This window comes from Anas platyrhynchos, chromosome 20 (genome assembly GCF_047663525.1).
Source record: "Anas platyrhynchos isolate ZD024472 breed Pekin duck chromosome 20, IASCAAS_PekinDuck_T2T, whole genome shotgun sequence".
NCBI lineage: Eukaryota > Metazoa > Chordata > Aves > Anseriformes > Anatidae > Anas > Anas platyrhynchos.
Window position 1 is genome coordinate 2,653,257 of NC_092606.1, and position 25,975 is coordinate 2,679,231.

The 25,975-nt window shown below is 42.2% G+C and overlaps 1 protein-coding gene across 15 annotated transcripts in view; it reads left to right on the forward strand.

The window, feature by feature from the left end:
* BCAS3 (BCAS3 microtubule associated cell migration factor) overlaps positions 1-25,975 on the forward strand; it is a 353,580-nt gene that overhangs the window by 195,309 nt on the left and 132,296 nt on the right. Inside the window, exon 24 of one of the 15 annotated variants that reach the window (XM_038165981.2) lies at positions 3,025-3,083. The exons of the other annotated variants lie outside the window; for them this stretch is intronic. Within the exon in view, the coding sequence (XP_038021909.2) occupies positions 3,025-3,068 (44 nt within the window). The 3' untranslated portion in view covers positions 3,069-3,083. Of the gene's footprint in view, positions 1-3,024; positions 3,084-25,975 lie in introns of those variants that run through there. 15 annotated transcript variants of the gene reach the window in all.

Sequence of the window (25,975 nt, forward strand, 5' to 3'; positions counted from 1 at the left end):
GACTTCTGTCCCCCACCTGGGGATGCTCCTAGTCCGGCATCCCTTTGGCCCTGTGTCAGTGCTGGGTGTCAGCTGCAGGAATTGCTTACCCACCCAGCTCTTAAATCCTCAGTAACTGGCTTGACAAGGTGAAAGACGCAGGACACTTGTCCTTGGTGTAAGTTTTGTGCACCGCTGAGCTAGTTAGAAGTGAGAGCACCAACATTTCCCCAGCAGTCACAGCTGCTTTTTTTCCCCGAAGACTGGTGCTGGAGCTGTTCCGGTTCCGCACAGCCCTTGAATGCAAATAATTGATGTTAATCCAACCTCATTGTTCTTGGGTCAAACATAAAAACGAAATCAGTCAGGGTGACAGTGTGGTAAATCAGGTTTGTGTGCCTTGAATATTCGGTTGCTTTTTTGCCTGATTTTTGAGCTGTTGTTTTAGCTTGTGCTTTTCATTCCCTTGCAGAGCGTAAGAGCAGGCGTTGCAGCCGAGGTCAGCTCTCCTCGCGAGGTGAGGACTTCTGTCCTCTCTGTGTGGTTATGCAATACTGCGCTGCTTTCAGGGATGAAGTAGAGGGAAAAAATTATCTGCCAATATGACTGTGATATTTGGATGATTTATCTCATTCCTCTTCTGAGTAACCTAACTTTGACATTATGCGTGAACTCCAAGCCTTGCTTGCGTTGTTCTTGCTGGTAGAAAACATAGCGAGGATGTAGTGGGTAATTGAACCCAGATGCACCGAAGGCTGCTCAGCCAGACTGTTATTTTAGCCTACACTGGTAGGATTTTTAATACGAGTTTGACCTTACTTTGAAACATTCTCAAAATACCATTCTTTAATATCAATTTATACACTCCTGCTTTGAGATGGGGTAGAGCCATTCCAAAAAATAATGAAACACTTTCTACCTGTTAATGTAGGAGATACAGAGAGAGTTGTGGAGTTAATTTATGTATCTAAGGAACGACTTTAACATGGTGCTTTTCTAATTGGAGCGTTATCGTGTGCCTGTAGTTGGGATCATTACCATCAGGGAAAAACTATCTGTCAGCCTTAACCCTACCAGGTACATGTGCCTGCCTCTGCAGCGAGCTGGCACGTTTGGCAGGAAGGTTTTAGGTACACAGTGATAGGAAGATTTACCAAGAGTCCATTTCAGTAAGTTATTAAACAGTGGTATGTATTCATCTTAATTATTTGTAATGGGAGGTAAATGTTTAGTGTATGTGTTCCGAGAGGTTAAGCTGCCTTAGTTAAACAGCTTAGAAATACATTCCTGATTTCAAAAAGCTACTGCCAGGATGGTAGTTTGATTCTGACACACATGTAATGCACTTTCTATATCCAAACTGTATTTTTGTAAAGGAGGAGCTGCTAGCAGCAGCACAGAGCAAACCTGTGCTTCCCTCCTCAATGCAGGCTTTGTCAGGAACAACTGGGCACAAAGAAAACTTGGGTCTAATTAAATTTCCTGTGAAGATAGCATACTTCTTCTGCTTAAACAGAACTGGTTTTCATTTGTAATTGCTCTGGTCAGGTGGAACTGAGGTTGTTACCTTTATAATGTGACTGTCTAATTATTCGTTGTGAAGTAACGGCAGTGAGGTAAAGTTCTGTGGTTGTTCATCAACAGCTGGGAGGGGAGTAATAAAGAACCAGGGTTTGTGGTGGATCTTGGAGTTAAATTCTTAAATTGATTAATTTTTTTTTGATTTTGATGTAATGTCGGGTTAACTCTTGGAACTGCTCTTTGTGGAACAGAATGGATATTTACAGGATATTGAAAGTGAGTGGGCTTGTGGCTGTTTTAAATTCTTGTTAATGTATTGCTGTAGCCACTCAGGGTCGGCTCAGCTGGGGTGGTGCTGCCATCACTTTCACACCGGAGTCCACTGCTTCATGTAAAAGCCGAAGCTTTAATCAGCCTGATGGTGGCAAACTGCTTTAAACCTGTTTGGCTTTGGGCAGTGCAGCTTAAAATATAGAAAGTGAGAAATTAAAACTGGTTTGGTGTTTTTCTTTCTGTTCTCTTATCAGAAATGTTCATTCAGACTATAACAACTGTTAGAACAAGATAACAACTTCAGGCCAGCTGTCAAATGTTTACCATTATCAAACCTCTCCCTAGGGTAAGATGCGACTTTGGCTCGCCTCACCGGCAGTAATTTAATTTTTCCTTCGTTCTGACTCGGAAATGGCAGCATTTTTCAAAGCTTCCTCCCACTGATGGCTGAAATTTTCCTTGTGAAATGATTTCCACCAGTCTTGAATCTTTCTTGCTTCTGCCGTCTTCACCTTTACTGATGGTTCTGCAACTCATCACCAGCTATGCAAACTGACAGTTCACATCCTGGGGCAGCAGCCGGGTCTGGCCTGCAGAAAGGAGCAGCCTGACCAAATTTACGCTCACAAGATCTCTTAATTCACAAAAGCATTTGCTCTAGTTCCTGTTCTCTGCTGCAGGGGCTTTTGGGGGGGGTGAGCAGGAGAGCGTTCGGAGGGGAGAGAGGCACTCTTCACACTCTGCTGAGTACACAGGCTTTCGAGATGAAAAACAGACGGAAAGAGACATTTCCAGCCATCTTGCTGATCTATGCAGGGGTTCACTGAACTGTGCAGCATAGCACCAGACCCATGTATCATTTAATGTGCTAATTTCTTTTTTTTTTTTCTTTTGACTATGAAGGAGATTTTCATTTTGTTGACAAGCATGTTAAAATTAAAAGTGGAAGCAGTTAAAAGAACCTAAAATGTAAATTCAGTACCCACCGGTTACTTCTTTCTTTGACATCTAGAGCTATGGAGAGATCTGCTTAGTTTTGAAAAGCCTCTGACAAATGAGAATCGTCAGAATAAGTTTTCTATTTGGTCTGAACTGCACGTAACATCATGATTTTTTTTTTTTCTCCCTCACAAGCTGAAACACATGCCATATGCTTGCCCAAATGCTTTCCCTTCTTGTACTGCAGGACAGATACGAAACTTTTGTTACATTCTTTTCATAGACAAATATTTTGTTCCTTCTCCCTTACAGCCGCTCCTTCCCACCCAGGGCAGTTTGCAGCCAGAGGAAAGTGATGCTTCCCCCGTGGTCCCGCCGCAGCTCAGCCATTAGCACAGCCAGGGTGTGCTCGCTCGGTAGCAAAAGGTCGTTCAAACACTTTTTTGGTGTTCTTTGGCTCCCTGTTGGAAGCTTCTCCTAAGAATAACCCATTTTACATTTTTGTGATTACTTTGGAGAAAAAATGTGCAATAATACCAGAATGGAAATGGAGGGGGGGAAACATTCCATGTAATTTGATCACACTCCTGTAGTATTTGCTTCGGTACTTTCCTATCATTAGCTATCCAGTTGCTTAAGGAGCAGCTGTGCAGTCTGGTAAATTAATATATGTTGTATTCAGAAGTTTAGACAGAAGGGAAAGTTAACTTAGCTTGTACTGACACAGGTCCTGATCTCTCTAACTGCTCTTCTCATTGAAGGTGGAGGAATTCTGAGCTCTTTCTGTGTGTAAAGCAGTCCAGTTCCTCAGTTATGGTGGAGTTTCACAAAATATGTGTACTTCTGATGGCATCTTCTGTCTTTAGCATTAATTCTGCTTGTATATTCTGTTTCCTGAGCCTTTAGGCACTGCGAGAAATATGAGAGATTTGCAAGGAGGGGTCAGATGTATCAAGTGGGTGGATTCCAGCAAGCAGGACTGCTGAAGGAGCACCCATGCCTTAGCAGTGTGAATTAACGGGAGATTTTCTTTCTGCATAGGATTTGAGGAGCACATAGCCGTGGTTACTGGTCAAGATATTTGTCATCTTAATAAACTGACAAAATAGAAAAATAAACAGGAATCTTATCAGTCTGCATTTTTGTTTGGGATGAAAGTGTTTGAAGAAAAATCATAAAGGAATCCGTGGTAGCTCAAGGAGGTTAAACTCAACAGTTGTTTCCTTTGAAGTGTATGACCACGAGGTTAATTGCCAAAACTGCTTGTGGAAAAGGTGGTAACAATTTAACAAGACTGTACAACTGCAGCAACTCAGATGAATATCAGGTGTTTGCAGATTTTTTTTGTGTGTGCTTTTTTTTTTTTTGGTTGTTGTTGTTGGGGTTTTTGTTGTTCTTTTGCCTAACAGGAAAAGGGCAGAAAAAACAGAATGAGAAACAGGGGACGGCGCGGGAGAAGAAAAGCCCAGCTAAACAGCCAATAATTCGTTGTTTGCTTTGCCAATGAGGCTGTAATTGGCCGGGAGGTTAATCGCAGCCTGTGGATTGGCGGCCGGGATTGCTCGCTGCCGCTTGCACTCCATGCTCTGAGACAGGAGACTGCAATTATCAGAGCTTGCACATCTCTTCTTTATGCTCATGACAACTCTGATTTATTAATCCCAGTAAGACTGCTGTGAGACGTTTACATTTCAAGGCACGGTTTTTGTATTTCTGCTGCTTGCAGTCAAGTTTATGCCAGAATTTACTTTCCAGATTTGGATCAGTAGGTTCATTTGTGCCTTTCTGAGACTACCGTATTTTTAAAGACTCTGTTCCCACTAAATTTAGAAAGATTTAAACTTGGAATTCCCTGAATCCCTTCAGAAACCCAGTTAGGTCAATTCGGCATAATTGGGAAGCTGAAATCCTTTATCATTAGTTACACCGGGCAAGCAGAGATGTGGAAGTGTGATACACGGGCAACCAGAAGAAATTCTTTTAATCTTGCTTCTTACTTCTCGAGGGACACTACTTATATTCGTATATTAAAGTACCCCGATAATAAGTTAATTTTGACGTCTGTACTCAGAATTCAGTAGTGTTTTTTTTTTCCATTTTGCATCTGGAGCAATTTCTGGAACTTGGAAGATGTGTGCAAAGTGCAGCTTTTTCAAGCTTTTTTCCTGTACACAAAGAGTTGGCAGTTCTTGAAAACAATGAAATGAAAGTCTTTAAATCGTTAACTACTCTTTTGAACCTCAAAGAAAGTTTGCTTGTGACAGACTGTTTGCTTACCACTCGCTAATCCCCATATACATCGATTTCTCTCTGTCAGATATCCTTAATGAACTGCAAGTTGTTATTAACAGCCATTCAAATAATATTTTTATGGCTTGATATTTAACTGAACAAACTTTGAAACCTTTCTACTACGAAACATTTACTTGCTCAACTGTAAAGCCAAAGCAGCAGCCTGAATCCTAAATTTAAAGCATACTGTATTTTTTTATGTCTAGTATTGCTGTTGTCATATTGTGTATATAAAGCAAAACTTCTACTGGGAAGAATCCTCACTTTGCAGCAAACAAAACTCTGTGCTCCAGCTGGAGTCTCATGGTGTGTTGCTGGCCACCATGCACAGCAGTCAGGAAATGTTGTGTGCTAATGTGTGTGATGTAATGCAAAAGATCACATCTCTCTGGTCGGTTAGGGAACCATGAATTTGGGTCGAGATGGAATCACCCAAACAATGACACTTGGAAGTACATTATTTAACCTATCATTTATTTTTTATAAGCAGAATTCATTAAATTACCAAGTCATGCCTCTGTAGGTGATTGCAACCAAAGGGCAAGGTATTTAGCAGCATCTAGTTTCATCCTTTGCTATGAGAGCTGACTGAGAAAAATAACTTAATTGGCTGCCAAACAGCTATAAATCTGCTGTAAAGTTCTGTCAGGCGTAAGGCATTTACATTTTAATGATTGGAGTGTGGCCCTCATGCTTCCTATGCTGATGACATTTTGCAGGTGGCAGAAACCCCACTTCCAGCCCTCCAGAAGGTACCTGTTATTCTTACCTTTTTATTACTATTAAACAGCTACCACGCTTCTGTTACACCATTGCTATAAAATCAACATTCACTGTACTCAGAACAAAAGGCCTTGGTTTACAAGGGTGCCATCTCTTCAGCGTTAATTTAGGCTCTGCTCATGAAGATGCTGGCATGTTGGAATACGTGATCCTTAACACAAACCATCCTGCCTTGGTTTTTGAGCTAGCATTGACTCTAGTGGCATCGAGTGGGTCACTGTGGTGCTCTGGAAGCTAATAAAGCTTTACCTTTACCTATCCACTTTACCTGGGATGCTGAGAAGTCTCAGCAAGAGTGAAAATGAGAGGCCTGATTTAGTTTTAAGGATATTTTTTTCTTCACTAAAGGAACACATGCTTAGTAAAACACATGGGGAAGGTATTCTTCCACATCGTTCCTTTTAAAAAGAAAGAAAGGAAAAGGGAAGGGAAAAAAGGCTTTGTGATCTGCATATGCAAATCTTGCCATGTTCCTCCTAGACAGGAGGAAACTCTAACTCTCAATAGATATTTATTTTCTAAATTGGCGACAGACATGCAAGCGAGAACGTTCAAATGACTTCAGCTCTCTTTCTGCCTTCATTATGTCAGGCTAGCAGATCACATATGGCATTATGGAAATCAGTAAATGAAAACCATATTGATCAGCATTGAGAACAAATGTAAAAAAGCTGGACTAAAGGAGGAGAGGTGGAGAAGTATGCTCCACTGTTCAACCTGATAGGCCCTCGTTAAGGCCTTTAATCATTTATTAATGTAAACTCCCTCCTTCCCTTTCCACTCAAATTACCTCAGCCATAGAGCATCCTGCTCCATTTATCTTTTAATGTTTCCTTTATTTAATTTATTTTTAAGCTATACATTATACTTTTATTACAAAATCAAGTTTTTTCTTTTCTAGAGGACAGTATTGAGCAACCAGATTTGATATAAATGTCCCAGTGAGCTCGCCTGAGCATTAAAGAGGAAGAGCAAGGAGTGAGATTTGCTTTTTGTTGGATGGCAAATTTGGAGGGCTTGAAGTGAAAAGGAGCGTGTGTAACGGAGCTTCCCCCACTTCACGCTGTTTGTAATTAAGGTTGTGTCAGCATTTCCATCATAAACCCTTGTTTACAGGGTTTATAATTCAGCTGTGAAAATTTGCTCCAGGCCAGATTTGACATACAAGGGTTCAACCTCGCAGCAAAGGAGACTTCCACCCTCCCTTCCTCCCCCAAATCTAAAAGCTACTCAGTCATTTCAAAGATGTAAGAGGAGGAAAGGACGAAGTGGTGGTTTGGGACAATGGAAGAAAATGGTTATTAACAGCAACAAGAATCTATAGGGCCAGTGAACAGCTTAACCACTTCCACTCCTAAAAATCATGCTGAGAACTCGGCGTTACTGTACTGCCTGTCAGTTTCAGCAGAAGCAAGTTTTTTTGGTCAGATCTCTAATTTTCAGATGTTCATCAAAATCTTGAGCGATGGATCTCTTGCTCCTCATAGCTGTTTGCCTGAATACTCTGTCATTCTCTCGCAATTTAGAGAGAAATTTCCACGACAATAATTAGGGGGTTCTGCTTTGAAGTTGGTACCATTTTGTGCTTGTGACAAAGCCTTTGCTGGCCCATGGGGTATTTCCCAGTACCCACTCCGTGTAATGTAGGCTGTTCTTAGAGATAATAATATACTTTTTACTTGGAATCCACATCTTTCCCACAGCAGCAATATTTTCACTGGCATTTTTAATCCATTTGGCTTTTAAAAAAAGTCTGATTTTTGTGCGTGTGTTTGTGGAGCAGTTGGGTGTCTGTTGCATGTTCATTTAAAAATAACTAATAAAACGCATGAAGAACAGCCAGAATTGTCTCCTCTTCCCCGGCACAGATCCGCAGCCTGGGAACAAGCTTGAAGCCGTGCTGCTCACACGGCGTGCACTGCAGGGGCCGGGCACAGCGGGCACGCTGCTCCAGGACCGAGCGCCAGCCCGGGCTGTGGCTTTGCGGGCTGCTGTCAGCTTCAGTTAAATCCTGGTCGTTTTAACGTTTTTATATTCTCCATGATAACAGACTTCAGGTCTCAGTCAGGGAGATGGCTCCTGATTGATGCGGGATGATACTGGCATAGCACGCTGGAGTACGTACATCTAATTTATTTTAAGTGGTATTCCAGGTTTGGGGGGGACTGTTCCTAAGGGGCAGCAAGGACGCATCCAGTGATGTATCTATAAAATATGTGTAGAAAATGTATTCTGTCCTTCCTCTTTCTTGCACACTCACCCACTTCCAACTTCTTTTCCTCTTTGACTCACATTACAATTCTACTTTCCTTTCTCTGCTCTCAACATCAAACAGTATATAAATTACAGCAAGAGTGCTGTCTGTGGCAGACATACAGTCCTTGTTTGTGGCAGAAGAGCAGAGCATTAAACAGTGAGTGGACTATGCAGAGAGCTCTCTCTCTCTCCCTGTTCCCAGTGGGAGTGTTGTTTATAGAGCATTATAATTTATAACTGAAGAGAGTGGATTTAATTTCAGTGGAGGGGGCTCGCCAGCAGGGCGCCAGCCTGCAATCATATGAATCAGCAAGCTGCAAACTCTATTGAATGGAAAGTATTATCGCTGGCCACAAACGGACACTGTTTCTCCTTAAACAACTCCCTTGGTGCAGGAAGACGTTGTCTTCATTCATCTATTTTACATATCTACTCCTGTTTTAATTTTGCTGTTTCCTAAAAGTATTTTCTTTTTAGAACGCATCTTTTCTTTTACTGCCTGACTTCCTGATCTAACATTGGAAACTGATTATTGTGTGTATGTTGCTGATTTTGTTGCTCTTAAACTTGCCTTTTCTCTTTAGTGTGCATTTTGTGTTTAGTTTTTAAAATGCCATTTTCTTCTGATCCTGTGTACAAGCAACTTTTATGGAAACCGAAGTTAAACATGCAAACAAGAGTATGATAATCCATTAGCATTAATATTGTAAAGTGGTAGTCAGATTCAATCACAGGAAGTTTTATTTAATCATGGATGTTTTGTGTGTTTCCCCTGCGTTTCTCCTGCCCAAATGGAAAATCTTTTTCCCTCCTTTGGTCTAGGAAAGTTTACAGTTTTGTGCTTTGAAGTAGGACCATCAAATCCATAGCGAACTGATGACTTTCTGAAGTCCTTAGAAGCAGTCTTTATTTTGGTTATATTTTGTATCAGTTGGTTCTGTGGTATTCAGGAGAGGGCTGATTTTTGTGCAGGGCTTGGCCTGGTGTTCCTCATAAGGATTTTATGTAGCTATGGTAATTTATTAGATATTTGCAAGCAAAGCAGTAACACAATGCAGTAACGTCCTATGTCGACTGTTGGTTTTATGGGGGGGGAGAGGGAGGGTTCTTCATCTTTTTACAAACTAATAGCTAAAATAAATAATAAAAATAAAAAAGAAGGCCCTAAAGGCAGCTGGGATGGTTTGTGGATTTGCTCACTGGGCTCCTGGAGGATAGGTGGGAGGTGGGAGCCCTGTCCTTGGTGTGAGCAGCAGGGGCTTCTTCCAGCACCCTGCATGGGGAAGGTGCCCCCTGGCTGCGTTCCCCCACAAGAGGTGCTGGTGCCGCTCAGCCCCGCGCAGCTGGAGGGGAGGACGGGCCTTCTTTTCCCTGCCCTACATACTGATCTTCAGACCTGCCTAAGGAGCTTTGTGTGTCTAGTGGTGATTGAACAGGGGGGGCGACCCTTCCTGGCCGGCATCAGAGCACAACGGGGCTGTGGCGTCGGTTTGTGCAGGTTCAGGAGCACGATCGGGTGGAGGAGATGCTACGGGGCCTAATTCTGCTCTGCCCTCCTAGGAAAATCCTGCACCTAGGGCTGGCAGATCTGCCTCCGTGCAAGGCAGCTCCTAAGGGTGTTCCGCAGACCTCCGAGAGCGGTTCCTGTAACAGATATCACAGTTTTAAGCGTCAACAAATAGCAGCTTATCTAATGTATTTTAAATAATTGTGGCCTCTTTGGGTTACGTAAGCTCTGTAATTTTGCCCTGCCTAAAACAAGTTGTGCAGCTCCACGGTATCTCTGATGTTAGTATCTGATCGAAGTGGTGCCTTTTGTTCTGCATATGGAGAAGTGGCATCAGTCTCCGTTTGCTTTGCGTTGCAGTTATGGACATAATAAAGTTATTGTCCTTGTTTTTACAGGGAGATTGTCCTGCATTAGCAAAAAAAAAAAAAAAAAAAAAAAAAAGCCACATAAATTATTTGCAAATGAGTGGCTTGTTTTTACTTATTGATTTCCCAGAAGTGGCAAAATGCTTTAGCTTATGTTCACGACTATTTATAAAATGTAAAATGTATTTTTCTTTCTGCCTCTTGGCACAGACGGTAAAGTTTGTTAAAGGATTAAAGCCTGCGTACTGCTGTTCCTCTCTTCCCATTCCGCAGGCTTTTAAACAGTCTGCTCGAGTATATTTTCTACACTTCATTCGAAATTCAAAAAGTAGATGAAATAATCCTGGTGGTTTAATTCCATATCACCACATACAGCAGTTCTGGTCCCCTTAGGGGAGAAAAAATGTAGTAAAATCCAAACCCGTAACTAGATTGGAATGATACAGCTTTGTACCTTCCAGTTTCACCTCATTACTTCTTTCGTATGTATAAGAACTGTTTTACACCACAGAATGATCATATTTTATACTTTCAAAATCTGTTTTAGAGCTAGTAAATATTTTGGGCACACCGAGTAAACTAGTGACTTCTGACTTGCAGAAGCCAAGATGATTCAGTGTTACCATTTTAATTTCTTGTTCGTTCTAAATGCAATAGGAATCGATTAGATTTGACAACTTAAATCCTTAATGATTTGAAATATCTCTATACTAAGTTAGTATATTTAAGTTAATATATTTAAGTTACTTTTTTTTCAGTGCTGCTTTCTTGAAAGTTTTAAAATGCTGAAATATTATGGTTAGCTTACTGTAAAAATGTTTTTCATTCTGGTTGGGAAATAGGATAGGCTGTATGTGGAGCGTTCCTTTTTCCTAGACTATTATGTCTGTGAAAAATGTGAGCAAAAACTGCTACGTATTTCAAATTAACAAGAGCAGTGTCACCTGAAGTATAGTTAGATGAGATTGTGGCATTTTGTGTGCAGCAAAACAATCTCTTAAGGAATGCTGCGTTAGGGAGGTCTGGCTGGTTTTATATAGTCCAAAATTACTTGATCAAAGAATTTTAAGAAATAAAATGCAGAACTAATCTTTATTGAAAATATACTTTTATTTTACTAGGTGCCTTACTACTGTATAACACTACTTATTTTCAGTTACATGTGCTTCTGCTGTAGGTCTCGCTACAATAAAGACATTTTTGGCCTTGCTTTGATGAAACTTCACAAGAGCCGTCTGTAGGGTCGAAATACAATTTCCCCTCTGCTTTAATTGTGCTCTGTCGTGTGTTTGGCGCAGTTAACCGAATCAAGGGAGCTGTGCTCGGGTGATCTGAGTGTCTCTTATCAGCAGTGGACTCTGTGCCGTGTTTTTAACTTAGGCCCATTTGAGAATTAAAATTTGCTGTGCAGTTTTATTCCCCCTGTCAGCTCATCAAGCCGGCCAGGAGCGGTTTGGGGGAAAGCGGCTGCGTGAATATCCCCCCACTTACGCGCCTCAAAAAAGGTCACGTCCTTATCAGCGATGGTAATTGATAACAATGTGGTGGTTTCAGTCAAATCGGTGACCTTGGTACCATGGGGGGCCCCCGCGCTGGTCGCTGCTTTCCTCACTTCTCCGGGCTTTGATGTGATCCGGCAGCTGATAGAGATGCACGCAGGTCAGGGAGAGGCAGCTGGCTGGCAGCGCCAGATTAAAATAGTTCTGACCCACAAAAGTAACCAAATGCCCATATTTCTTCATTTAGCATAATTAATACCTTGTATTTCCACTGACTTTGATAAACTGACTTTTTTTGCCCCTCTTTCTTCATTATTTTATTCCCCGTAGCTTTCAGCAGTGATTGCAGGAGCTCTGTAGTTAAATGTTTTACAGACTCTGAAGAATAACATGTTTTGAAAAAGCTAAGATCAAAAGTCTCAATTAGGTCACAGCCTAGCAGGAAGCTTACAACCACATTAAAATGGGAAAGCTAGCTCAGTTTTGGTACGCTATCGGCAGCAAGCACACGAAGCTAAATGCAGAAAGAAACATTTGGGAGCTCTTGCCAAGGAAACCCTCTTGCTCCTAGGAATTTGTAACCAGGAAGATCTGTACAATTAGTAAAAGTGCCCCATAACGCATATCCTCCTTGAAAAGAACTTACCGCACCGAAATAGCATTTAGAGGAACTGACGAGACACTTTTTCTTTCTCTTTTTGTCATGAATGCTCCCTGCGAGTAGTTACTAAAATCCCCGTACAGACGTAGGGGTGGAGGGAGCGCCTGCCTGCCCACACTCACCCAGGGCATCAGCATTAAGGATCTCTGCCTAATGGGGTACCCACAGCATCCGCCCGGGACTCGAACGTCAGCTGACATCTTTATTTAAAAAGTAATAACTGCAAACAGCGGCGAAGCGGGCCATCTGGAGGGCTGCCGCTCGCTGTGGGCAATGGTGTTTGGAGCTGCTGCTCTTTATTTGGCGGATTTGTCGCGAGGCAGAGCGCAGCCCGCCCCCGGCCGCTGCGCCCAGCGGGGCTGTGTGCCGCCGCGCCGCCCCTGCCCAGAACCGCTGGGCAGAGATGAACAGCACTGATCTGTCCTGATGGATGGCGCTCGCTTAGCTTGCTCTCGTAAGGCAAGGGAGATATTTTATGCCATAACCAAATTTGATTCCTTTTTACTAATAAATTTAGAATTGCATTTAACAGCCAGATAAATGTAGAGCTTATTTTATTGCAGTTATGATTGTAGATATCTATATTACATGTACTTCTATTGAACTTTACATTAAGCACAGTAGATCTTCTCTGTCAACAAATAAATTAAACTTGGTCCGACTAGTATTTTCTTATAGGGATCACGGATCTGGTTTTGCAATGGGTTTTTATTTTCCAGTGACAGCGGTCATCAAAACACAATACGTATGAGGCTTACGTATCTTGAAGTATTCCTTAAGCGACGAGGTCCTGAACTGTTACCCTTGGCAGAGCCCTTGCATTGCTGTTGGGAAATCATCTCTGCCATAACTACTGCAGCAAAAAAAGAAAATTATCTGGGCAATTTGACTGGTATGTGCAGAATGGCACAGATATCTGCAGTGCCATGGGTGAAGGGCCAAAAGGCTTAGCAGGTTTGATCCTGAAGCTATTGGGGTCCAGCACTCCCTTTTCAAACATCAGTTGTATTTTATACACATAAATTGAACTCATCATGTAAATGCAGTATTAACATTTAGAAGGACAGTAGAAACTGAAAATGAGTGCAGTGGTTGACCAGTTATTTGTATTCTGAATACGTTGCCTCTTTTTGGAGCAGCAGGGACTTGCTCACCTGACAATAATTCTTTAATTCAGGGGTTCTCAGCCCCTTTCCACATCTCCAAGAAACATTTTCCACCCCCTGGGGATCTCTTTTAACTCCCACCTGTATCTCTGCTAGGGCTGTGCGCCCTGGGCTGAGACCGTGGGAAATGCTGGTGGCATCACTGCAGCACTGCGGGCCATGGGATGAAGCTGTGAGGAGGCATTTTCTGCTCAGAGCACTTGGTAGGCTGTGCTACGATTAGGGTAACCTTGGGATTAAATAGGGATATCGATCACCTGTGCTAGCTTTAGTGTAGGCACAGCTACTCTCAATGTCAGAACTCATTGTGCTATACTTGTTTGGCATGTTTTGCATTTGAAGCAATAATTTTGTTATACTAAAAATGGTTATAAAAGCACTTGCAATCAGGAAAGGTGGTAGTGCTAGATCCCAGGTGTTATGCAGCGTGTTTACAGTAAGGGTGAGTTTGGGATTCAGCAGTACCACAAAATCAAACCAGGAAAACAGACAGAAACGTGCTGGGTGATTCCTTACCTGTACCTGTGCTTGCAGCATGCTCTTAACACAACACCCCGTAGGATATTTATACAGCAATCCACGCAGGCTGCTGCGAGGCTGAGTGCTCCGTGTACCACCGCTTCCCCTCGTGTGACTGTGCTCCCCGCACATGCTGGGTACAGCCATTCTCAACATGTGCATCAAATCCAGGAAGCATCCGAGCTACTGTGCGTGTGCGGATGAGCTACTGCACGCCGCGCGGGCTCTGTCAGCACGCCGCTCCCGGCCTGCAGCGCAGGAGGCAGCAGCAAGCAGCTTTTGCACAACCTGCTTCCCAGCCCGAGGCAAGGAGCGCCTGGCCCAAATGTTCGGGGAGCATCAGCCGTGTCCCCACGCTGCACGTCCCCAGGCTGCTGTCACCTCTGCCGGGGCAGGGCTGCCCGCGGGCTCCTGCCCAAGGTACGGTGCTGCTGCCACAGACCCAGAGTGTTTGGCCCCAGCCCTGCTCCTTGAGGGCACGTCAGGCGTCCTGTCCTGAGGGACTGAGGGGCCCTCCGGCTGCACGTTGAGCACTTTTCCTGCAGTAATATCACTGCGTGTGCTGCATCGAAAGAAGAAAATGAGCCTCAGATCTCGTGGACATTTTAATAAGCATCTAACTTTAAGTGTGAGTAGCTCTAAGTCTGTGAAGCTACTCGTATGCTTAATAATAAACATCTGTGTAGGTTTCTGTACCGTGAGATTTCAGACATGCCAGCGCCTGACGAGCTCACAGCTCAGAGCAGATGATTTAAAGCTCAGGTCAGTATTTAGGCAAAGTAATGTACAGAGCACTTGGGGAAGCAAAAATAAAAACATCCAAAGAAACTGTGTGTTTCAAGGATGGCTTTAACAATCCTAATTCTGAGCAGCATATGTCTGTAACTTGCATGTTACATAGAAAAAACAGTTCAGATATGATGAATCCAGTATTTTAGTGTATTTAGTGCTAAGTCTTTTAAAAGAAGCCTGTATTCAAGCATGTCTTCATTCAGTAATTTAATTGGGATGTAGGTCTTTGAGCTAGTGGCTGATTAGAAAACATGACCTGCTTGAGAGATCAAGAAGGTAAATTGATAAATGTTGTAGCAAAGGTTAGTAATGTGTGAGAGAGTAGAAGCTGTTCTGGGCTTTGAATCACTGATCAAGGTCAGCTGCAGTTCATTAAAATCTTTAGAGATTTAGACTCATTGTAAATATAGCTGCATACCATAGTTTATCTTGTAAATCCTATCTATTGGTTGTTTAGTAATATTGCATATTATTGCAACAGCTTTGTGGTATTACATTTACACCAAGGTACAAAGCCAAAGCCCTGTAAAATACTTGAATTAAAAGAAGAGGCTGGAAGGAAGGTGCAGGGTGATGAAACTTGGGCTAGCCCAGCTAACAGCACGTCCCCAGCCCGGCACCTCCTGCCTGTCACCGTCCTAACACTGGAGCTCTCCCTCCTCATCCAGGCTTCTGGTGGCTGGGAGTCTTATAACCTGCACTGGGGTTTGTGCTGGTGCTGTCCTTCACCTTAAAAGGTTTTCCTTCCCTGGCATTTGTCCCTGATGCGTTTGCAGAGAGTCGTGGTGCACATGTCCTGGCTCACAGCTGCAATGAGGAAGCCCTGCTGCCTTGGCTTCCTTATCTGTGCCAGGTTTTGTTCCTCTCATCAGGCTGCTTTGGACCCCGTAACTTCCAAGCTTCCTGCCCACAACTGGAAGCCTTCGGGCTTTTACCTCATCTTCTCTAAGGGGCAGGCACTTGGATTTCTGCATTCCTGACCTTGCACTTTCTGCCAATACATCTTCCTTTGTTGGGTATAGTCCTCGGGAACTTCCCCTCTCTTGTACAGCCCGCCCTCTTCATTGTCCACTTCTGTTCCTTTTCTTTCCTGAAAGACTGAGAGTGTGATGTATGAAGGGTGTCTAAAGGGCCATGTTCCCAAAAATGCTGTTCAGCCAGCACAGTCAGCTCCTTGCCAGCTCATCCTGATTCTGCTGGTGTTTGTTTTGATGCTGTCACCTGTTTGGTGTTGCTCCCCATCTGTATACATTGCCCGTGCCCTGTCCTGATTCCCTCCCAGCTACTCCTTTATCCACTGACGAACACATCCCTGCTGCTCTCAGCTCTCTGTAAGGTATTTTGGCTCGCCCTGCCACTTCCAAGTGGTGCTGTGGCATGGGCAGTGCCCTGGTCTGACAAACTTCTGGCAATCTCTGTTTTTTTCCATTTCTGGACCGCAGCTACACACACCTCATCTGAGCCTCTCTCTCTGAACCATCCGCCCCGGAACAGCCTCAGAGGCAGTCTCCCTGCTTGTTGCTGCAGCATTTGGACTTAAGCAGCATTTGGACCGTGCACTTAAGTAGCTGTGCTGTTGAGTTAAATGTATTTGCAGGTGTTCTGGTAAGAGCAGAGCATTGCTCTTTAAAACTTGCCCAAATATCTTTCCTTGAGGTTATTCCTGACTCAAATCTCTTGCCACGAGGTTAAATGATGTTAAATCTACTAAAAAAAAGTGCCTAACAAATACTTTTCAAGTACTTTTCTTGAAGCATAACTGTGAATCACTTTGAGCTTAATGGTTTTAAAAAATCTAGAACAAAAGAGTTTTTTCCCTACAACAGCTGTGCAGTTTTATTAAAAATTTAAAGAAATCTTATGTGTCTAATCCTTTGAGCGGATGTGTAATTACTTGGCTTGGGCTCTTACACATGGATAACCTAGCTGTACTGTGAGACAAGATTCTTATGTTTAATTTAAAGAATCATGGGTGTGCTTTGGAGATTATCAACACCAAGCCTCGTAAAGAAACACAAAACCAGAACAACTCTTATACATTATCATTTGTTCTACAGATGTTACAAACCATCTGACTAGCAGACAGTGCAGTTTGTAGTCGTATTAGCAAATGATGGCTCGGTGTATAGGCTGAAAAAGTGAAAATTCGTATTTCTGAAGAAATTTTCACTTCCCAAATGTTCTGTTTTTTCTCCGTGTTGAGGTTTTTGCATTTAATGTGCATTCCCTTTAGGTAAACGGTGAACCTGTTGCTTATATGATCTGTTATTCAAACTGCATATCAAATTTTACCTGCAGCAAACACCTTTTTCACCTGCATTGTGATCGTTTGATAGGAAGCCCAAATCAGCAATGTTCTGGAGCTTGCACAAGCAGCTAGCTAAAGTATGCTGTAAAGGCAGAAGAAATTTAAAAATTGCATGAAAGGGTGTTTTGTGTCTCTCATGACGTTACTGCTACAGGTTTGATACTCCTGTATTCTTAAGGTCCAAGAATGCAATCATACAAAAACAATTAAAGACCAGCTCATTCTGCTTTAGGTAATTTTCTCAGGATATGCATGTGAAATACTTGTATCAGAATATGTATGACTCGTTAGTTCTTCACAATTTCAAATAACCCGCATCTGAAGTGAATTATAATCTCTTTCAATCAAGTTTGAGGTATCAGTCAAAATCACCCCTAATATGAGCAGGTACAACTCCATTGAAGTCAAGTCTGCTTACAATCAAGCTGATTTTAGCCAAAGGACATTTTTCCTTATTTCCTTCCCCCCACCCTCCTCACCCCGAGTAGTGTTCCTCATACTGGTTGCATTTTTTATATTACATTTGGTTGTAGCCACTTTGGTAGGACAAACACATATCATACAATTTTCTTCCACAGAAATCATGTGTGCACATTATTTTCAAAACCTGTATTACAAAGTCTTTTATCCTTTTATTAGTTTAGTACTTAAGCCCTAGACATAAGAAAGAAGCCTATCAGTGAAAATCAATTGAAATGCAGTTAGATACAGATCTGATGTACTGTGCAAGGAGGCTTAGACACAGCCCAATAAAATCAATTAAGGCCTTTCCAGCCCCGTACAGTTTTACCCATCCAATCACTTTTCACACATTCCCTCCATTAGTTTTGCAAGAGTTTTTTTATATGAATTATGATGAATGAGACCCTTGTTATGAATATATAGATGGGTCATTACCCTATGAAAACCAGACTGTACTGGTGCTCAGTGATTAAGGCTTTCTGCTGCTACTGTCAATAAAGTTCAAATTCATCCGCCTCAGTCTATGATAGGGAAGCTGCAGTCGTTGTTGCCTAATTCACTTAACAATGTTATAATTGTGATTTGTTTTTGTTCATCACAATAATTTACATAAACCCTTTTGTATTTGTTAATAATTTGGATTAGTCGTCAAGCTTACGGAATGTAATAGATCAAATAAACAAAAGGGAAATAATAATAATAAAAAAGGCACCAGGTCTAGCCAGACAGATGTGAGGAGCAGATTAAATATTAGTTGTGTACAGTGCCAAAGAAAGGAAATATTGAGAAGTTAAATACGTACAAAGTACAGGTTAGTTTGTGGGACAGAGGTGTAACACCTTTCTCTCAAAACTCTTTTTCTTTATGGGAATGGACTGCTCAGTTGTATTTGAGTATAAACCTTAAACATTATCCAAGCCGGGGACAATTGGGCCAGCAGCTCAGCTATATGAATGTTTATGCAAATGAAGATGCAGTAAAACAAGGCTCCTTGAAAAATCTGCCCTAGTAAATTAGCGGAAAATGCACCGCCATAAACAGCTGTTGCATTTTAATCAAGCATCTGTAGAGTATATTTTGCTTTGTGTTACAAACAAAACAAAACAAAAAACACCCAGATTGCAGCAACCTCATTTTATATTCAGAAATTAACCCATTCTGCACTGCTGAAAGGGAGGAATTCCCAGGTCACAGTTTTAATCCACCAAGGGCGTAGAAGTGTGTTTCAGTCATCGACTTTCCAATTCTGTCGTTTCAATTTAAAAAGCAGTGGTTTAGAGTGGAAAAAATAATTAGCAAATTTTACTTCTGTGTAGTTCTTGGGAGGTTTGTTGCTTGTGCAGCCTCCTGGTTTGAGGTACATTTTATAATGAAATTGATCCAAATAGGTTTAAAGAGCGCTTCTTCTGTATTCCTAGCTCAGCACAAATTAGAATTAATCTTGCGAAATAGTTCAGCTGTCAGCTCTTGTTAGAAAATGTCCTTTATATTCGTGTGATACACAATCATACGTCTTGGTTTTCAAAGAGTTAATAAACACCCCGAGCTGTGCTGATCTTGTAGCTTTAGCGAGCCTTAATCTGTAAGCTTGATTACCTCCTAACCCTCAGTCGCCTGCCTCCCTCCTAACACAGCGGGAGTTTTACGGCAGCATTAGTGGCATTTTGCCCAGCTCTGGCTTTAGGGAAATCATTCAGTGAGAAAGAAAAGCAGAAGGACTGGATCTGTCTACTGCTGCGAGGTCATTAACACGGCGGCATGGCGAGGCAGCGCTGGAGCAGCTCGGAGGTGGCGGTGCCCACTGCCACCGTGCAGGTTGTGTGCCTCACCGTGTGCCTCGCCTGGTGCCGACGCTGCAGCTTGCCACGGTGGATGCAGCGCCGGCCTCCCCTGGAACGATTTACAGTGCCTGCTCTACAGGAGCACAGGCTTTTTTTAATCCTACATGCGGTGTATAGGCATCCGTGTGTATTTCTTGGTCCTTTTAAGAGCAATATCGCTATAGATTTATGTGCGCCGGGCTCTTTGTGCACACAGAGGCAGACAGGAATATTTAGTAGAGTTTGCTCTCGCTCCAGGAAAAACTCACAAATGGGAATAATTCTTACCCTTTATATAAGCTGGATGCTCCTTATTCATAATGCTGCACAAAACGAATTGCCATCTTCACCTACCGTAGCCGTGAGCAGCAATCCTGCACACCACAGGCGGTGGCAAGGAGTTGTCGCACTCCCAGTTGGTGGGGAAGCTCCCTTTGGTCTAGGCCTCTGCTGACATTGAGCACGAGTGGGCAGAGTCCCTGGCTTGGATAATATTTAAGGTTTAAATTCAAACTCAAACACAACCAAGGAATACATTCTTATAAAGGAAAAGAGTTTTGAAAGTCAGGTATTACAGCTCTGTCCCACAGACTAAGGGATGTACATGTGTCTTTTATTCCCCTCTCGTATCTGAAAAGCTGAAGCAAAGTGGCAGTGTGCTTCCTCCAGTCAGTATTTTCTGCGTTTCTCTGGGGACTGCTAGAAATGGCTTCTGCCTCTCCAGTGTCCACCAATTCAGCTGGAGGACTTCTGGCATCAAAGGGACTTAAAAGTGGAAAGCAAATCACAGGAACTCCAGCTTGCACCCTTGCAGGGGAGCTGAAGCTGGTCGGCTGGTGAGCTGTTGACAGGTGGGTCCTCTCTTGGCCTTCTTGGTAGTCAGAGAAAGTACATTTGGTTCTCCTCATTCATCTGCGGTTTGGCCATGTCACTGCTACGTGATGGGCTCTGGCCTGCCCCGCCGTGCCTTGTTCTTCAGTGGAAATTCAGTCCCCAGCCCCTCTGGTGCTCCCTGGTACTGTTTGGTTCGGGGACTTCACAGCTGGTCGGGGCCACACCTCATCGCCCCCACCTCACCTGTGCCAGAGCATCTTGCCCGTGAGCTTTAGCCTGGTTGTTGCCATGTTTATTTAATAAAAGTTCAGCCTTCACTGCTGTTTTGAAACAGTAGGCGTGTGTTTATCCTCATTTCAGCATGCTGTCAGCAAGTATTTCCTTAAAAATGATCTTTACTGTAACGTCCCCCCCATTATCTACTGTAGCACCTCTCCCGTTAAGCAGTGAGGTTAAGTGGCAGTGTCCAAAAGGTGCTGGGGGTTTGATCCTGCAAATGATAGGCAGTCCATTATATTAATACATTTTTCTTCTCAAAATGTCGTCTTTGTCTAATAATACTCTACAGAAAGTGTTGACATTAGCCAGCACTCCCTGCCGCTGAACCCACCCTGCCTTGTGCAGCTCGTTTGGATGAGACTAATCAGATCTGCGTTGTTATTCTTGAACTTGAAAGAATTTTTCTTCTCTTGCCTTACAGTGCAGGAGTAAAATGCCCATGTGTGGGGAGAGGATGAGGATGAAGAACTCCTCTAATTGACACAGAAACAAATACCCTCGTTATCTTCCTAACTTCCTAGATGTGTACAAGGTGGATGACACCACCTCCCCTAGATCCTAGGAAAATAATAGAGCGTGTTTAAATGAAGCATTGAAGCTGAAGACTCTTGCTTTCTGTTCCACTTTTAACCTCTTTGATGCCTTTAAATACATACACCGATATTCCTGGGTATTCCAGGTCAGTGTGGAGACTGGAACTGAAACGTGAAGGTTATTCTACAGTTCACAGCAGAAACTACATTTATTGATGATTACGGATATACGCAGGTGCACACTAACCTGTCGCAGAGCACCCTGCCCATCACATCTTGACTTCATGCAAATACATTTTGGGACTGCAAGCAAGAGGGTTGCTTTAATTTTTAACTTTCAGCTACACTGACACTGAGCTAGGACTGAACACAGAATGTTTGCATATAAATTGCATTTGAGTTTAAAACCTTTTGCTTTTGATACCAGCCCGTAGTTTTGCACTACTCTAAAATACTTGCCAGCATTTAATATCCTCTTTCTTTTCTGTGACCATGCCATGACCTTTCAAAATAAAAGTTGCAGATCGGAAGTAACTGGCTGAGAATTAGTGGTTGGTATATTCCAGTTTACATAGAAATGTCCTCAGTTAAAATATGGTTCATTCATCGGTCAAACCGTCCTTACTTCCTTTAATTGAATTAAGATGGGCAAATGAGAGATGTGTGCAAGACAGAAAAAAATTCTTTTGCAAATCACTGTTATCCTTTCGATAGTGTAAAACGAATCAATTAGAAGCATGTCAAAGCATCTTTTACACATGCACAACTTCGAAGCAGAGAATATTTCATAAAAGTGGAAATTTAAATTGGAAATAGGAGAATGTAAATTAGATTTTACAATTACACATAATTGAATTTTTCTTTTTGAGAAGGATAGATGACTATTATTTGATCATATTTTATAGGCTGTTACATCTACTATAATCATTCTTATAACTTGTTCATTTTACAAACATGCTCATGTCTCATTGAATTGTTGCAGCAGCAAACAAAAATACAGATTTTATCAGTTCACCATAAAAATGATTCACTGTGTTGAGAGAACCAGCTAAGCACCAGGCCCAGAATCCAGCTGATAAAATAGGACTTTGAAAAGTATGTTCTGAACAGTATCTTTTGATACTCTGGTCTTCTACATTTCCTGACCAGTAGGTTGTTGGGAATCCACTCTTTTCAGTGCTGTATTTTTAGTTTTTCAGGCTGTTCTTGGTCTCGGCAGCAGCATTCCATACTATCTGTTAACAAGTTGTTTGAGATGATTAGATGAACAAAATAGACTGTTTCAACTCAGAAATGCTTAAAAGCTGTCAGAAACCTTGCTTGTTTGTTTCCCCTTTGTCTTGTTTTTTCTTTCTGCTTTAATTTAGGCCACAGAGAGGGAAGGGCCATCCTGGCTGGTACTGCAGCGGGCCCGTTGTGGAGGAGGACGAGGCTTTGGGGTTAGGAGCTGGGCACTGGCCGCTCTCTGGGTGCAGCCACACTCCCTGACACAGGCGATCAGCTGCTGTCGTGATGCCCTCTGAAGTTCTGCCTCAGATTTATCAAGTGAATAGTTACACTCTATGTAATATTGCAATGGGAAGTAGTTCACAAACTAGTGAAAATATATATGCAGTAAAAGGCACAAATTCCAAGCACAGAAGCCTCTGTTACCAGTGTTTGGATTTATTTATAATATGATTGTATATTTTGAAAACTTTGACTATCACATGATAATTCCAATCTGGATTAAAATTGAGTTTAGAATAGGAAATTTAGAAACAAATTATTTAATTAAAAACAAAACAAGGCATGGAATTTGGTTTAAAAAAAAAAAGTACAAGGGAGTTAGCCTGTCCTTAAATCTCATCCAGCATTTTTATACTTCTTTTTAAAAAGTTAATCTGCTAGGAAGTTTGCTTTTTTAGGTTCTTGTGAGCTGCAGGGAGAACAGTAGTTTTCGTAGTACCCCGTGAAACCTGTGTTTTCATCACGAGCCATGTGCTTTTCTTCCTTTAAAGGCTTCAGAAAGCGGGCCGTTTCGCTTGATACATGCTGTAGTGTAGTTTCACGCTTTTTTCACAGCTGAAGGAGTTGGTTGGAAGGTGAAAATTCCAGCTGCTGTGTAATGCTTAACGCCAAACCTCATCCATAGGCTCTCGTATTTTTGGCTGGCTTCTTTGTTGGAAGCTTTTTGTTTGTCCCATAGCGAGACAAGTAGGGGAAAAGCAGAAAAACAGCAAAAAGGACATGACCATTGCAAGAAGCTCTAAACACATTAACAACAGATTTGGAGTTATTTATTGATGTTTTTGCCCACTGGCAGTGTAAAATGTGTGTCAGTTGTCATCACCAGTAACAATTTCAGCACATTGTGTTCCTTTTTTATTTACACCAGTGGCAACACGCTTATAAACACCATCACTGGGGGTAGGTCAGGAGGTCAGTGCTCGGGGTTAGGAATGGAAAGGGTCATCAGCTATTAACCTAAGTTTAGCAGCAAATAGTGCAGCCCCTTCGCACTGGGGCCTCGGCGCCTACTGAACTTCGTAAAACTTTAAATCTCGGCTAACTCGGCTCTGAGATATTTTCTAGGGTTGGAGTTCGGGATTTTTTCTGCAAGGGAGGGGTAATTAGGTCTGTTAGATTTTGTGCCTATTTGTTCTTAGGGGCTTCATGATCTTTGCACCGAGTTTAAAGTTCTCATTTAGGGCTGAATTGCTTGGAAGCGGTGGGAGTTTTCCATTGGCTTCAGTTGGAGCTGGGTCAGGCTGAGCTGACACGTCACGAAATAAAAGAGATTGGCAGCAGCAGTGACTGCAACCTGAACTCCAAAGCGGTGAGTTAGGGGAGGCTTTTGATAAAAATGCGAAGTTTTTCTTTCACGCAGAAAAGATTTTCCGCTTTTGTCAGGTTTTTCAGGAACGTACAAATCCAGGCCATCACCGAGAAGCTGAAATCACAATTTGCAGAAGTGGCGAGGAATTTGGGTGTGCAGCGTGGCGTGCTGGAGGGGCCTGCCTTTGAGAAAGTGCAGCTCTCTAAAAACAGTCCCCCCAAGGTGTTTCAAGGCAAGCACTGAGAAAGGAAACACACAAGTGTTGCTGTTGCTCAAAATATCGTGGCCAGTGGGTTAGCAAAGGATGGCTTGTTGGTCTGGTGTTTATTCAGAGCATACACGTTGCGACTGTGAGGCTTCAAGGGAAAAGAATATTCCCTCAGGATCTTTCACCTTCTTGCCTTTTATGGGAGCTTTTGCTTTTAATGCTCTGAAGTCGAAGTAATTTTTTATTATCTACTTTCTATACTACATTTTCTGGACTCTTTCAGCGGTTTCAAATTCATAACCAAAAAGCAGTGCAGGGCTTCACCTACCTAGTTCAGCGTGTTATCCCACAGTAATGAAATCCATCAGCGCTGTTAAGAGACAAAACTGTTCCCATTAAGGTTCCCTGTATTTACAAGTTACACTGTGTTTGGAATCGTGTACGGTCCTGAACATCTCTCCGCTGCCGTGCATTCTGAAAGTTAATGTACCTGGGCGAAATTCCCTCTGCTCCCATCCTTCTCGTGCGTTTGACGCAGCGGTGTTTCCCTGAGAGCTCTTGTTGTCTCATCTGCCAGGCAATCTCTGCTGCAGCATCAAAATACTCTGTTTAGAGCTCTTTAAAGAAAGCTGGAAATTTAGTTGCAGTTAAACACATTAGCTTAGTGTTTCCAAAGATACCTAGTGGATTTGAATACACAGATCTAATGAATTTTAATGGGAATGAGCTTTGAATTATGTAAAATATAGTAAGATGTTCATCTTGAACCAAACTAAAATAATCTTTTAAAGTAACATTTTAATACACAATTTATCTAACATAGATAATTTATACAAGTTTCTTTTAACCCTGAGTCTCTTCTGGTAAGCAGTACTCTTGCCAAAAAGCTTTTCTGCTCTTCTTTTTCATACAGAATCATGGATTTTCTGAGTTACACTCAAGAAAATTGTCCAAAGCTGCCTTAAATTCCCACAGTCCTGTTGTTTTGGTGTTCTGAATTAGATTTGTAAATAAAATGTGCAGTCTGCCTCTCTAATGGATCTTTTGCTCATCCACAGAAACTCTCCTAGTACGATAGTCTTAAAAAAAAAAATTAATTCATGGGCTGATAAGTGCTAGATAGCACTTAGCGGAAGCACAAAGCCACATTACTTATACATATATTTGCATAATACATGAAAGTAGAAAAATATTTTTTCCCTTTTCGTTCTGAGGGGAGTGCTCAAAGCCAGGCTTTTCACCCCAAAGTGCGAGAGCTGCACGAGTCAGGAAGCAGCTCTGTGAGGCTCAGCGCCGAGAGCAGGGGCGAGCAGCCGGAGCTGCAGCGCTCGCGTGGAATTGCTCATTCACTGCTCACACGATTTCATGAAAATGTTTTCTAAGGCTAGCATCAGCATTTTCAGCCTACAGAACTGATTGAGGGAATTACAAAATCACTGCGTTGGGTTGTGTAACAGGACTAGATTCCTGGATTGTTGCAATATGTGCACACCCATGGTGTTACTATTAATTTTCTGAATCAAATCCTGTGCGAGGAGCCAGATGGCTTGGGAGCATCTTGTCATCCCAACCATTGCAAACACATCTAGCCATAAAAAAAAGAAGATTGAACTGTGATTTCACAGATTTTTCATTAGTTAATCTGGGATAGAGAGGCTTCAAAGATCCCATCAGTTAATTCTCTCAGCACTTGTGGACATTTCTGGCACATCGTGCCAAAGCTGCTCTGAAATCCAAGCTGAGATTCACGGCCTTAAAGAAGCTGATCTCTGTGTGCTGATATTAAAAATAATAATAACAAAAATACGTGAGGAAATAAAACCCCCTTTGCACGGAATTAGACTGGAACTGGTGTTTTACAAAACACTTTGAATACCTTCAGTGGTATCCAAAGTAACAGTGGATCTGTCGTGATCTGTAACCTGATTCGCTCTGAAGGCTTCTAGAAAGTGCTTGCTAAAGGCACATTTTTCTAAATATGAAATCATAAAAAAGAATGATTTTTTTTTTCTTTTGGCTAGCTATAATGCCACTTTCACCTTTGCAAACAGACCTACTAAATAATAATCAGTTGCAATCTGTGAATTTGCCTCCTCTTATCAATTATTAAGTATCATAAACCTTCTGTTTGGATAATCTTGGCACCACTTTAAGCGTT